This window comes from Polypterus senegalus, chromosome 6, assembly GCF_016835505.1.
Source record: "Polypterus senegalus isolate Bchr_013 chromosome 6, ASM1683550v1, whole genome shotgun sequence".
Classification (NCBI taxonomy): Eukaryota; Metazoa; Chordata; class Cladistia; order Polypteriformes; family Polypteridae; genus Polypterus; species Polypterus senegalus.
The window spans coordinates 133219691-133235766 of NC_053159.1; the positions used below are offsets into that span (position 1 = coordinate 133219691).

The following is a 16076-nucleotide window of genomic DNA, read 5'->3' on the forward strand; positions in this document are numbered from 1 at the left end:
GAGGAATTCAGTTTAAGAAGCAGTAGTGATTAACATGGCTCCGGGAACACAACACAAAGCATTTAATGTGCTACATAACTTATGACAGGGTTTGAGAAAAATCTAGTAAATTAAATATTCATTTTAAGATGAAGTTTAGTTTACAATGTTCTACTTTAATAACAAATTACAAGAATAAAGTCAACATGTTGACTTTAGTCTCGACAAACGTCAAGAATAAAGTCGAAATGTCGACCTTATTCTTGTCATAAGCAGATTAAAGTGGAAATGTCGAGAATAAAGTCAACATGTCACCACACTATTACACAGTACCCAGGTACATTACACAGTATTGAAAAAAATACAACTTGGCTTGCAGTGTTATCCAGTAGTATAGAAACAGTATTCACACATTTGAAGATAATGGTCCAGATCCGACCTTTTATGTCCAAAGTATCTCCACACAACAGAAGTGACTCCTTTTTCCAGCAAGAGTTCTTCTGTGTCATCATGTTCAACTTTATTGTCTGCTACAGCTTCAGTTTCGGAAGGTTCTCTGTCCAATACCTCTACTAACGCATGTACTGTACTCCGTTGTATGCTTGTTTAGCGGTGTAGCAGTGAAAAAGAGCCCCCACGCAGCACCTCTGTGGCATGTGTTTAGCGGTGTAGCAGTGAAAAAGGTCACCCTTAAACAGTTTAACGCTGCGCCACGTTCCGAACGTTGTTTAGGCAATTTAAACTGGTGTTGTGATATAAGAAAAATCCATATCATAACAAAAATAAAAAACTGTTTTTGGTATGAACTGGTATACCTCCCACCACTACTACAATCTATAAAATTATTGTCCTGATAAAATTTATAAGAGCTGAGAGTGCAGGAAGTGTGTCTGACAAAAGCATTCACAGGACTGAGGTTAGATGACTGTGGTCTTGATAATAGTTATTAGTTGGGTGTGACTTGAAAGAATCTCATGTTAAAAGTCTCAGTCTCACAGGACTTCATACTGCGCCAACATTTTTGGAATCTTTTAATTCTCACTGGCAACACGAATTAGATAATCTACAAGTCTCCCACTTAAAGTTTAAATCCGAACAATATATTCAACCTCTTTTCGCTGTTCCGTCATTTCACCGAGTAATAATTTCCATTTGTTTGCACTAATGCGATCTTTCTTATCTTTTTTTTTTGGGGACTTTCGAATTTTCATTACTTTCATTATGTTTAGCCTGCCAACATTTTTTACTTGTTTACAACATTCTACTTTGTCATCTACTCTTTGTCCTTTTTTTCTGGCCCCGGTAGTGGACTCTTCTCACGGGACGTATAAGTGTCTCTCCAAGAAAATCACGTCTCGTCTCCTTCCAAATTTTTTTTTATAATAGAGAGATTAGTCCATGTGTATGTCTTCTATATGCCAGTATGAAGATTATTATTATTGTTGTTGTTGTTGCTGTTGTTAAATTATTATTCATGTTATAACCTATGCATTTTTGCTCTCTTCTCCCAATATTTATTGATGGGTCACTTCACATCACATTGTATTGTACCAACCCTGAGGGATGCACTCCTGTTCTGTACCCAAAGGTGCTACATTACAAATACAATTATATAATTTTGTAAAATGTGGCTAATTTCTGGAATCTGTTTAATGTGTCATTCACAAAGTCTGTTAAAATTCATTTAAGTTCACACTGTATATGTTTAGGTTAAAGGGAAAAGCATCTTTTAGTTTATTGGACAGTTTGAAACTGCCAACGGAAGCACACAGGAAGAGTGTTTGGTCAGCGTTTTGTTTTGCATTGAATTTTGTATTATACATTTTTACTGTTTTTAATTCCAGTTACATGTGTTTTATTGTTTTAGCTAATCATATATATATATATATATTCCTCCGTACAGAACAGATGTTAGTCGTTTTCTTCATATTAACTGCACGCTTCAGGTCCGTCCACAACATTTCGATTGGATTAAGGTCAGGACTTTGACTTGGCCATTCCAAAACATTAACTTTATTCTTCTTTAACCATTCTTTGGTAGAACGACTTGTGTGCTTAGGGTCGTTGTCTTGCTACATGACCCACCTTCTCTTGAGATTCAGTTCATGGACAGATGTCCTGACATTTTCCTTTAGAATTCTCTGGTATAATTCAGAATTCATTGTTCCATCAATGAAGGCAAGCCCTCCTGGCCCAGATGCAGCAAAACAGGCCCAAACCATGACACTACCACCACCATGTTTCACACATGGGATAAGGTTCTTATGCTGGAATGCAGTGTTTTCCTTTCTCCAAACATAACGCTTTTAATTTAAACCAAAAAGTTCTATTTTGGTCTCATCCGTCCACAAAACATTCTTCCAATAGCCTTCTGGTTTGTCCACGTGATCTTTAGCAAACTGCAGACAAGCAGCAATGTTTTTTTTGGAGAGCAGTGGCTTTCTCCTTGCAATCCTGCCATGCACACCATTGTTGTTCATTGCTCTCCTGATGGTGGACTCATGAACATGAACATTAGCCAGTGTGAGAGAGCCCTTCAGTTGCTTAGAAGTTAACCTGGGGTCCTTTGTGACCTCGCCGACTATTACACATCCTTGCTCTTTGAGTGATCTTTGTTGGTCGACCACTCCTGGGGAGGATAACAATAGTCTTGAATTTCCTCCATTTGTACACAATCTGTCTCATTGTGGATTGGTGGACTCCAAACTCTTTAGAGATGGTTTTGTGACCTTTTCCAGCCTGATGAGCATCAACAACTCTTTTTCTGAGGTCCTCAGAAATCTCCTTTGTTCGTGCCATGATACACTTCCACAAACGTGTTGTGAAGAGCAGAGTTTGATAGATCCATGTTCTTTAAATAACACCGGGTGCCCACTCACACCTGATTGTCATCCCATTGATTGAAAACACCTGACTCGAATTTCACCTTCAAAGTAACTGCTAATCCTAGAGGTTCACATACTTTTGCCACTCACAAATATGTAATATTCGATCATTTTCCTCAATAAATAAATGACCAAGTATAATATTTTTGTCTCATTTGTTTATATGGTTTCTCTTTATCTACTTTTAGGACTTGAGTGAAAATCTGATGATGTTTTAGGTCATATTTATGCAGAAATAGAGAAAATTCTAAATGGTTCACAAACTTATACTTATATATATACACACAAATATTTTGTCTAATGTTCAGAGAATGCATAGTTTAGCAAAGCCTGTACAGCAATATGTATTCTACACAAATGAAGTGTATAATTTCAAGACAAGTAAGAATATATGGAGGTTGAAGTGGATGGGCAGTAAAAAAATACCTTACCTCAGACTGTATTAAGACAAAAAACTGTGATTGTTGTGCTCACCCATGGCAGCATTTCTTTTCTGTTGCTAACTGTTGCAGTCTTCATACTCATTTAACTTACTGTTACATGTTTTATTTTTAGGATTTGATCACACCATGCCCTCTCTAGCATTTCATTTTCTCTCTTACCATTTTGGTGAGAAGCCAGAATTGGTTTGAAGAGTTTGAAGAAAGTTTTACTTTATCTAGAAGGCATCAGGGAATGCACACAACTATAAAATTTTGTTGTTAATAAAAGTACAGTACATTGCTAAACCTGCCTGGTTAATCAATTCTTTTTCTTTTCTTTCAGTTTCTGAGTGAAGGATATGCAGCACATCTTGCTTCCTTAGAGTTTGGACACCGCTCCCGTCCCAAAAAGACCTCTGCAAGGATGGTTCTACGAAAAGGAAGTTTTGGGCTATCTGCACAGCCAGACTTTCTCCGTAAAAGGACCCACCTAAGGCGCACCATGTCTGTGCAGCAGCCTGATCCTCCCGCCACTCCTAATCCAAAGCCAGAACGAGCTCAGAGCCAGCCGGAGTCAGACAAGGATCATGAACGGCAGCAAGTACCTGGGGTGTGGGTACGAGGGGCAAGCCACCGTGGAGACACCACTCCTTAATGCAGAATGAGCACGGCAAAGGTTATAAAAGATAAGAAGAAAGAGGCATGGGATGAGCTCCAGATATGTCTTATGTACAAGGCAACATAAAAACCCATACTGTCTAGAAATCCTATGAGTGAAAGACATGTCCTTAAAGAGTGTTCTGCTTTATTGATTTTAAAGGGTTTTATTGTCTTTTGCTTATTCCAGGTGTTTGAATGGGACATGTTCACCAACACTCTCCTAACAATTTAGTGCAATAAATGTTTATCCTGACAGGCACACTTCTTAATGGGGTGCAATGTAAACTCTTTCAAATGTAAATCCAGTCTACCAGCAAAGTTACACTTAGAAAATATACTTGTACAAGAGTCTGAAAGAAATATTTTAAAAAGTTATCCCTGTAGTTTAATGAAGGCAAGGTTCAAGTGACATATTCAAACACCGCAATATTTATCTATTACAGTTTATCAGGAAAAAAGAAATAATTAATTGTTGCTGGAATTATACTCACTGGCGATGTGTCTGGTTGTTTTGTACTCAGTGATATTTGGATCTACATGTTTGGTGTTTTTCAAGTTGTCATATTCCAAGTGGGACCTATCGCTGTCTTTATTTTGGAAACAAAATAATTATAGACACAGTAAGAACTGTCAGGCTGAGACATTACATTACAGTGGTAATTGAAATGAGTGTGACAGTTGCATTAAGGTGGGCTAACGTCCAGGGCTTCACTGTTACGAGAAGCTACAACAACCCCAATCAAGAGGTTTGTTAGCTGCCCAGATAGATGGATGGTATTGATGGCTTTACATATCCTTAATTATAGGCCCTTAAAAAGGTTCGGCATTCGGAAAACGTGTGTCAAAATGCAGGTTTAGCCACGTTTCAGCTCTGCAGTTTCATGTGAACCTGCCATTAGAAGAGAAGAAGTGGAAAAGGCAGATTTTAACAAGAGCCGTTCCACAGTTCTCTTCCTACAATGAGGCAAAAGAGCTGCCACAGAGAGTGCTGTGCAGTCAGTCTTTGTGCTAAAACATGCAAAAGTCCTAATCACCTGAAAATGGGGTCAAGAAGTGAAAGGCAAAATAACCACAGATAGTAAACAGCCGGAGATGTCCAGTGTGCTTTGAACAGTCGTATTTATCTTGTTCGCTTCTGACTATATTATTATAATGTGGAAAGACAGTCAGATTTATTTATGATCTAATTGCTTGACCAAAGTATTTTTGTTGTCAATATTATGTTAAAGGTGTTTTTTAAATGTTGTTTTATATTTATATAAAATGTATGAATATATATACTATACAGTATGTCACGTATATATACATACAAATATTTATGTAAAATGTTGAAATGGAAATTTTAGAAAAATGTTTTGTTTTTTTTTGCGCTCTCATTGCTTTTCTCCTTTTCTTTCATTTTCAATGCTCTAGGTATTTTTTTCCCTAGCTGCTTAACTGATAGTAACAATTAGGCTTGTAATGACCCCCTCGGTACCGAGGGGAAACAATTTAAAATGTCATCCTGAGCTTCACTAACAGATTTTTAAAAAGAATGCATAGTTGTTCTGTTCATTTAGGAACAGAGACCCCGTTAAACAGTGGCATTGCAAACACAACTTTTGAATTACAACTTGAAAAGAGAATGCAATCAAATTTATGATAAAAATAACCAAATGGCTGTTTCGAGCATTAGTTATCCATTCAAACTTCATTTACTATTTCATTCAAAGAAAATTATAAAACAAATGTTTCTTCAGCAATGGTCAAAAATTAGAAAAGGCCACGCTTGAAACCTTTGAAGGTCCCAGTTAGTGCTGTTGAGTCATGAGACTCATTAATGTCAAGTCACTTTCCCATAGGTACCTGCTTTAGAACATAAATATTTTGTTGGCCTTCAAGCTTTAGCATTGTGCCCTCTGTAAAGGAGCTCAAATCTCGCAGTTAACTCAAAGAGCATGTTTTAATGAGAGCACTTACCTTGAGTGTCTGTTCTTGCCAAGTCCACTAGACAATCTGGTAAAATTACGTTTTGCCAGGATGAATGCTGCATTTAAAATTGTGGAAAATGTGCTGTTTTTACTCCCTGAGCGAGCTGGAAGTTTAAGTGCTGGGGCTCTAATACTTTTAAATAGTGTTTCAAAAGTATTAGAAAATGAAAGGATATATGCCACACAAGAAGAGAAGTACTGGGTCCAGTGCAAAAGAAGAGAGGTGCTTATCTGAAATTGTATATTACAGGCAAGTGGTTTGTGTTAATTTTCTTCTAGAGAATGACATCAGTATAGTGTTGTTGGTCCCGTGTACTCCATTCTTGTAACTCAACTGAAGAACTGTGTCTGTTTATTGTGAGCAGTCTGAATGTACGCGTTGTGTACAGTAGTTTGCACAAATTGCCTGTCTTCTTACATTTGTACCAAATGATTTTGTGAAATGGGTGGGCCAAGGAATGGACTTTTTAACAAGAAAGGTAAAGAAAGAAAGGCAGCGAATATAGTTTCGCAGCTTGCAAAAGCAAATGAAAATATATTTTAATATTATTTGGATCACAAACTTTAGAATGTCACATTCACTCGATCAGTATGTACATTTACATTTCATGTAAAAAATAAGTCAGGTATCTCAAATTTTAAACACAGGTGTGCAGTGCCAAAAAAGTATCACCCCTTGTAAGATTTCACATTGCATCGTGATACCACACTGAAACACAGTGGATTAAATTTGGCTTGTGGGTCTGATCAACAGAAAATAAGACTCTTTAATGTTAAAGTGAAAACAGATCTCTGCAAAATTATCTAAATTAATGACACAATTTAAACACAAAACTGCATAAATATTCAAGTCAGTATTTGGTTGATAGATTTTTGACAGCCTTGAGTCTTTGTGCTCAGGTGTCTAACAGACCTGCGCATCTGGACATTGACATTTATCTCATACTTCTTTGCTCTGTCAGGCTGCATGGGCATCTTGTGAGTGAGCAGCCATTGTCAAGTCCAGCCACATCCAAATTCTCAGTTGGATTGAGATCTGGACTCTGACTCAGCTACTCCAGGACATTAAGATTGTTGTTTCTATGCCATTCCTGTGTAGCTTTGGCTTCGTACTTGTGTATCATTGTTTTGTTAAAAAACAATTTCCCCTGAAAGTTGCAGTTTTCTTGCAGACTGAATCGCTTTCTCCTTCAGGATCTCCCTGATTTTGTTGCATTCATTTTATCCTCCACCCTCTCAAGCCTTCCATGTTCCTGCTGTAGAGGAACATCCTAATAGCATGATGTCACCACAACCAGGCGACACAGGGAGGCAGGGTCAGCGCCAAGGGAGCCGTACGGGGGTTGGCCCCCACATCCAGACACATTTGACCCTCCCCAGATGAACTCGTAAAATAATTGTTTAGGTATGTTCAGTTTGTCCCTTGTGAAAGACATATTCCTTATGTGTAAACTGTAAAAGATCTGAACACAAGAGCCACTCTAGTTTTAATGCAAACGTAACTTTAATATAAAACCATCCAGCAATATAGCATAACAGCTGATGCCACAGTGAATTATCCTGCATTCAAAGAAGTGCAAAGTGTTGCACAATAAACAACAGTTTGTGCAGGAGCTCTTCAAAGTGCATCACACTTTATATAGAATTACCATTACATGACACAAACTACTGTACGTCAAGCTTAAATCCAACCTGCATGTTAATACCAATTTATGGGGCTTTTCGAGAGAGACAGAACATAACATGGCACTGAACACTCCACAGACGGTGCAGTTACCCTTTTATTACATGGTCTTGTGTGTTTTCTCTATATTTGCACAAGCACATTTCTATTTTCAGTTTTTAAATATCTTTCTAATATATAATTCAGTGGTATAAGACTGTTACCAAGATGCTTATACTGTACATCATAAATTAAATTATATTTAAATGTGTGTTAGGTATGAAATGAGGAAATTATTAAGGTGATCCTGCCTTAAATATTTTAACATTATTGATCCCGTTTGTCTCATGCACTGTGATTTTGATTACGTAGCGCCTACTTAAGTTCAGTTTCAGACTCGTCTAGTTCACCTCTTCACATGGAAAGTTCAATGCTTTACACTTTGCTTTGATAATTACATTTTGAAAAGGTAATAATTAGATAGACGGTGTAACCCTTTTAGTGTACTTTTTCTTTAAGGCACAGTAACACCCCAGTAGCATTAGAGTTTGTGATTGGTCTTTACTAATTTAAAACTTAAACAGTCGTGTTTTACTGTGTAATTAGGTTGTTCCAGTTAGTTTAGTAGCACCTCAGTAACAGAGCACAGTGTTGCCCTTTCTATTGTTTAAATGTGGAAGTCTGCATGTTTTAGTAAAGTAAGTGTCATTTATGTTATATTTCCTTATGTATATAATCTGTTACACTTGTATGTTTGAATTCATAACGCTTAAAATATTTGCAGAGTACGAAAGAGTTAAAGTACACTGACGGCACTGACAAGTAACGTCAGCCTGAGTAGGAGTCACCACCCAGAGTAAAAGCAGGCATTCCATCATTCAGAGTTTGGCAAGTCTGCCAAAGTCACATAAGAATTACAACTTGTGCAGCAACAGTGAGCGGGCCTTTAAAAAAAGAGCAATGTAATCTGCATCAGACCATTGGCACTTCAGTACCTTCAGAGGGGCGCCATTTTAGAAGTTACACACGTTTCTCAATGTAGTTAGTAGTGAAAAGTCAAGCAAAATGACAGCTTTTATTGGCTAACTAAAAAGATTACAATATGCAAGCTTTCAAGGCCCCTGTAATGATTACGTCTTGCCTGAAGAAGGGGCCTGAGTTGTCATTTTGCTCGACTTTTCACTACATTCATAATGGCTAACACCCTAGTAATGTTAGTATTAATAAATTAAAGAATAAGTTTGATATTTTTCAAGTTGCAGTTGTTTCTTCACAATCATGGTTTATGTTAATTTGCTACTTGGAACGTGTTCTAAAGTGAAGCTTTTTTATATGCATTTTAAAAATACCTTATCTGTTCATGCAATTTACAATGGGGCTTTAGGGTATTGGTGTCCAAAGGTGAAAGAAAAAGTCTTAAATACATCAACTTTGAAATGACAAAGTTTTCAATTGAAGAAAATATGCCTTCCTCATTTATGAGGTATTGTTGTGATAATGAAAGGAAATTTGAAAATGTTCTCAAGGCAAGGATATGTTTCTTGTTCATCTGTCTGCTTATGGTGGCCATTGTGGGTGAAGTTATGACAATCCAATGCCACCCTACACCTCCGCCCAGCCCATTGCATTCTGGGTTATTATTTTACACAGCCTGTTGAGTGAGTGGGAGTGAAGCGGAGAGCACATACAAGTTTCATTTTTTTTTTTGTCACATAATGCTTCTGGGCTGAACTGATTAAACTGCAATGTATTTTTAAGAAAAAGCTTTCCATTTCTGAAAGAGGCAAAACACCTATTTATTATATGGCATGCCTTGTGCACACACAAGTGAAAACTTCAGAAAACAAAATGGCCAGAATGTACGATAAAGCAGATTGACGTGGCACAAACCAATTATTGAATATTGGAATGCATGATGAGTCACTCTTGCTCATGATATGGTAATAAAAGAATTGAGTAAATTCACTGGTGCTGGTGACACAGGGAGAACACACAGACTCCAAGTAGAACCTGGCACTGTGAATGACGGTGCACTCTGCCTATGTTAAAACATCTGCACTGAGCTTCATAAACTTCAGCCTGATTGAACTTTGGCAAACTGGCATTGCAAAAAAAGCCCTGTAGTATGTGTTTGCATTTGCTGGCAACATGTCCGGATGTTGTTCATGCCTTGCTTACATCCAGTGATTGCTGAGATTGCCTTCACCTATAGTGCGACTCAGTGGATAAAAGGGATGGATGCTTATCATGCCTGTTCAGTTCTTGTCACTTGATTACATGCTACATGCAGTGCTTAAAGTAGAAAAAAATATTGCTGGTACTTTTGTAGGCTTGTTGGTCCTCAACATGATGCATTTCAAATTTTACATAATTTCCTTATCTACCGGGTATGAGGGTTTCCCCCCATTGGAGATTAGATTGTGTCTTGTAAAACATGTTATATTGAAGAGTGGGAGATGTTGGTTGTCAAAGCTCAAGGTGCAACCATTCACATTCAGGCATCAACATTCAGTGTCGATAATGGCATTTGGCCATGGCTTTCCAGAGGCGATTCGTGCTCCTGCCCTGAAGGGTGCCATACTGCCGTGCAGGAGGACAAACTTTTAAAACTGCTGAAAATCACAACAATGGGTTGCTTTTTTTCCCTCCATAAAACTAAATGGATTCACTTTTTTGCAATATATAGTAACTTCAATGTGCAGATCAATACTTGATATATACATTTTTAGCTTGAAAATGGACATAATCAGTAAGTGTTATTGCTTTTCATCATATTGAGAATCCCATAATCTTTAGCTCCCTTATCAAACACAAGATCATCCTAGTTATTTTTTAAAACTGATAAAATATGCTTCAGTTTAGAAAGCAATTTTATGTGGCAGACCAATACATAGTATACCATTATTGTGACGAAATGACTGAAATTATCCTTTTAATATTAAATTCATACACATATTTAATGTTCAGTTTATAAGTGGGTTATAAATTTCATATTTAAATTCTTTTCATCCATACTGATGGTAATTCTGTATGTAGTGTGCCATCTGGTGGGTGTTCAGTTAAACTGTTTTAATATCAGAACTGGATTGCTAACATTAACATTTAACTCGGCTATAGCGGGTTGGATAATGGATGGATTTAACTATTTCAAATAACTAGTTTTATGTTTATCATTTGCTGCAGACCAAACTTTTATGTTAAGTGAATCTGGAAAAGAATTCATTAATATTTTGGAGACTTTACCTCTTATTGGATGTTTGTAGTGTTTGTAAGTGTAATTGAAGTGTTTCTTTACAACACCAAATATTAAGGCACTGATGCATTAACAGCATTATTTTAGTAGATTTGTTAGTGGCATAGAGTAGTAGGCTGCATTATTTTTTTGTTTTTATTTACTTCATTTTTATTTTATTGTAAGATTTCCAGTGATACAGTGCTGTATATTGAGCGTTGTGTGTTGGTTTTCTGTATGTGGGCCTCTTCTGATCGTGTTTGAGCGACACAACCGCCATGCAGTGCAAACCTGTGGTGTAGAATCGTGCAGTGTGAAGTTCTGTTTGCTCGTGTCTCTATCTTCTATGCATTCTCTGGCATATGTATTGTAAATAGCAAATACAGTGGGCTTTATTTGTACTGTAAATATACATATTACCAAAGTAGCCCCCTGCTAAGTCTGTGCTGGCACAGCCCCCCATGATGATGATGGTGTGTTTTTTATAATGTGCAGTGTTTATCTTACATCAAACATGGTGTTTAGGCTGATGGCCAGAAAGCTCCATTTTGGTCTTATCAACCCATAGAAACTCCTTCAGCTGACTGCCGAGTCTCTCTTGTGCCTTTTGGCAAACTCCAGCCAAGGTGTCATGTGCAGTTTTTTTTTAACAACGGCTTTCTCTCTACCACTCTCCTATAAAGCTGCAACTGTAGCTTGTGACTCCTTCAGGGTTATCACAGGTCTCTTGGTGGTCTCCCTCACTAGTTGTCTTCTTGCGTGATTACTCAGTTTTTGTGGACGGGCTGCTCTGTTCGTATTTAAAGTTCTGCCACACTCTTACCATTTCTAAATGGTTTATTGAACTGGACTCCAAGGAATATACAGTGACTTGGACATTTTCTATTCTCCATCCCCTGCCTTGTGCTTTTCACTGAGTTACTCATTGTGTAGGTCAGGCCACCATACTTACTCGCCACATCTTGGACCTTCCAGGTAAGATACACTTAGACTACAGACAGGTGATCTCCATTAACTCTTTGAGGGCTGGATATTTTTTTAGTTTTCTGAAAAGCATACAATGTACTGGTTTCACACATGAATCAACATTGCTACGTGCTGGGGCTGCTGTGGGCGCATGTTTGGCATCTCTGGCAGCAGTGGCTGCACAGGTGCGCCTCGATGGCCAGCAGGAATGCACAGTGGGCTGGCTGCCTGGCTGTCTTCGCACAGCAGGTGGGTGGCGGCGGTAGTCGCAGTGTGACGCAATATGGTTTGTACCTCTTGTCATCATAAGTGGTGGTCCTACCAGGTGAAGGCTGCTGTAGGCGTTCAGCTATGTTCAACACCACAATCAGCTGGAGACTGATCAGCCAGTATTGGTCCCTCAATTTCGTTTTTGATCTCCATCTCCAAATCACTTGCATCAAATTCCAAGTCCGACAAGTCAGAGTCCGGTTCAGCGCTAATATTTTATGGAGTATTTTAATTTTCACATCTGCTTTAGTCTCTCAACAGATGTCGATGCCATTTTAGAGGTTGTTTGTTCTTCGCTACTCATGTATGTGCAGGGAATCAAGGAAAAATCGGCAAAAGCTACTTAACTTTCCTTCTAGCAAAGAGAATCAAACTAAAACGTACAGTTTATCGATTGCTGTCCTCAACCCCTGAATTTTGACAAAAGTCAACATCAGCCCCGAAAGAGTTAAATTGATTCTGTGACTTCTAAAACCAGTGATGATTTATGTGTGTCATATTAATGGGAATGAATGCTTTATATTTGTAATTAATTCACACCACTTTGCAGAGATCTGTTTTCACATTCACATTAGAGCCTCTTTTTTTGTTGATCAATGCTAAAACAGCTAAAGTAAATCCACTGTCATTTAATGTTGTATGACAATAAAATGTGAAATGTCCAAGGGGATGAGTACGCTTTACAGGCACTGTAGGTTGCAGGGCACAACAGATCATTTTTGGACAGTTTCTAGCCTGGTGAAATGGCACAAACAGACAGGACGGGGCTCATGGCCTCATGCATGTAAAATGTTGACCAGACATGTGTAAATGCCAGTGTCACGCAAACTGAATTCTGGCGCAGACATTGAAATCAATTCATTTTCATGTACCCATCTAAAAGCTAAAACTAAAATGCATCAGGAAATCTACCCAAATTACTACAGTCATAGCTGAAGTGACCGGCGTGTTCCCCTAGCCTGGTCACTGTATTTGTTGGCCATTTCCTTTCTTGCTCTGAAGGATTAGACACTCTTGATTCCTACCTGATACTGGCAAAGGTCCTGTAAAAAAAAAATAAAAAGAAAGCAAGCAACACGTGCCACATAAAGGGAAACGCATAATTCCAACATGAGTTTAAGTTTGGAGTGTGAATTGTGGAGCATACAACTGCTAAGTATGAGGACTTCATTTATCATTTGTGCATGGCATATATAAGAGTGGTCTCCTGACATTTCTCTACTGGAAGAATAATGACAAGAGTACATTTATTTTAAGGCACACCACTGGGGGAATGAAAATTAGAAAAGACAAAACAAGAAGCCTAGTGTTCCCCTGGGTCTCCCTCCTTAGTCTGGGGCTCCTGCCTGTATGGTGGGCTGGCTTACCCACTTCTTTAGCACTCCTTCTCTCTCTTCCTGCCTGTCAATTTTAGTGCAGGCCGAGTGCCGTAACAAGTTTACATGTAACATACAAACTACATATTTTAAAGGTGACATAATGTTGCCATGTCAAAAGTAAAATGAGGGGATTTCAGACTGACTGACATAAGTGGAACTATTAGTAATATATAGACAACAGAGGAGAGGAAAGCAAAAGCTCCAGTCAGCAGCCATCCCTGGATAAGTAAACCTGTGGGGGCCCGCGTTCAGTTTAGCAGACAATGCCAGGCACAGTGTCAGTACGGTCACACAAGTCCCTGGAGTTTAGAACATCATGTTTGAATGAATACACTGCATTAGGAATTACGTCTGGAGTGGGCCAGGGGCCTGAGATTGGACTGGCATCCCGTCCAGGGGGTCATCCCAGTGATCGCTGGGATTTGGCTGCAGGTGCCCCACTACCTGCCCTGGATAAGCAGGAATGGAGGGATGGTTGGACTGGGGGCACAGGCTAAACGAGCGAGACATAATGACGGGCCGAGTTTTATTTATGTAACTCTGTTCTAAAACCCCTAAATACTTCCTTTTGTTTTTTTCTTATTTTCATTCTACTAAACAGGAGGATCCCATCCTAACTTTAATAATTTGTTTGTGAGCTTTGAGTTTAGTCATATTTCGTAAAAGGATACAATTGCATTTTATTTACACACATCTTTTGTGAATTCAGCATCAGTTATGAGTAAGCTGCCCTTTTAGAATTAGAAAACAATCTGTTTGATAAATGAGGTCCTTATTCTTAACACAAAAGTTGAGGCAAACATTCAAAGTCGACGTGCTTACCTCACCTCCTTCACCACTGAGAGATCAAAATCTTTAGAAATATGCAGCTGTCCTCAGGCATTCAGCTCAAACTCTGAGAAATGCCATGGAAGCCATGCAGAGGTGTTAGGAGGTTGAGCTGGTGTGGCACGGCTGCTCATGCTCCGTTTACCTTTCCTATTCATTATTGTGGGATTAACGCTGCGGTGTGCAAGTGGATTGTTTTGTATAAGAACTTATTTGTGTGAGTTGAGTTTTCAAAGTCTTTTAAGAAACATATCAATAAAGAAAATGTTTGTATTTTTACTGTTTCCTGGTCTTGGTGTTCTTTTAAGCAAATTACTCAGAAGCAGACTTCAGACCCCCTCTCTTCTCCTGTCACATTCCCACCTCTGTATGCTACATCTAAACAAAGGGTAAGTCAATTCATTTCTTTGTACTTGATGACAACTTATGTCAAACCAAATTCATGTAAGTTAAACAAAGGAATTTAACAGCTGAGCAGTAAAGGAAGTGGAATTCATCATTTTGAAATCGGATGAATCTTTTCAAATCACCCTGTACATTTTCAAGTATACATCCTAGTAGTATTCAAACAGCACACAGTTCCAAGAGAATAGCCCTAAATCGACTTAGAAGACCAGTCACAAACATCAAATAAATCAATAAAAATCATCAATTAATACATGCTCTCTTCTATTGAATTGGATTGAGTCCTTTTATTGTCATTGTAAGGCACAATGAGATTAAATATCCTCCACTTTTTTTACTATAAAATGATAAAGAAATATGATAAAATCAAAGAAAATTATAATATATATTATATGATAATATTATATATTATAGAAAATGATATAGTATGAAATTATAAGTACAATACACATGTACATGAGATAGTGCAAATATCAATGACTTGATAAAACGAGCGATGTCTTCCAATACAAGTAGTATGGATACACTTTGTCTGCTGAGCGTCATGTGAGCATAACTGAGCTGATGGTTCTTCTCTCTCGTGCGCATCTCTCTCTCCTTATCTCTCTCGCTCGCTCGTGTGCCTCTCTCTCTCTCTCTCTCTCCTCTTGAGGGTAATCGTCTCCTATTCTCCGTCTGCATGTCCGCAATATTTTTGGATACGCTTATACAGCGAACTGCTACAGTGAATCAATGAAATCACAAGCGCACAAACACGTAGATCCTCACGCTACGGGAGAACAAGGAACACTGAGTGAGCTGACGGGCTGGCAGTGTCAGCTTGGGTGAATCCCCGAGTCGAGGCGGATCGGGAAACGCGTCACACATAACCACAGCCTGGCTCATGGCTCGCTTTCGAGCCAATGCTCATATTTAGATCCAAAATTTTCACTCATACTTTCCTCTTATCTTGAATTTCTCGTATACAGAGGTGATCGTATCTAGAGGTTCCACTGTATTTGATAAATCCCGCATCATTGATGTAAATCTGAAAAAAGGGACATCGTACAGAAACTGTAGCACTGCTTTGACGCTGAGCACTGCCAGTTAGCAAAACCGAGCAGAAACTTGTATATGCTTGGGGTGCTGCCGTGGAAATGTGTGTGGCTTTATGCCAAGTTTAGTTTTTATACCTCTTAAGGAGTGTGTGGAAACTGATGTACACAACATTTTTGTACATACGCATTATTTATACATGATATAACAGGTGTTTTATCGTGTTATCAGATCACACGTGACTTGCACCTAAATGTACCAACTAACCTCTTAGGGTTCTTTTCCTCTGGGGCGATAGGAGGAAATATCAAAAGCAGCCACATAACTGTTACCTGTAACTTCTTGACTGTCTCACTGTCCATATTGTCCAGGGTCCTCTGAT

General features: G+C 38.4%; 1 protein-coding gene across 1 annotated transcript in view; it reads left to right on the forward strand.

Moving 5' to 3' along the window:
• LOC120531637 (membrane-associated phosphatidylinositol transfer protein 3-like) overlaps window positions 1–5142 on the forward strand; it is a 340667-nt gene extending 335525 nt beyond the window's left edge. The window contains exon 19 of the mRNA XM_039757228.1: window positions 3630–5142. Coding sequence (XP_039613162.1) covers window positions 3630–3941 — 312 coding nt within the window. The 3' untranslated portion in view covers window positions 3942–5142. The remainder of the gene's footprint in view (window positions 1–3629) is intronic.
• The last annotated feature ends 10934 nt before the right edge of the window (window positions 5143–16076 follow it).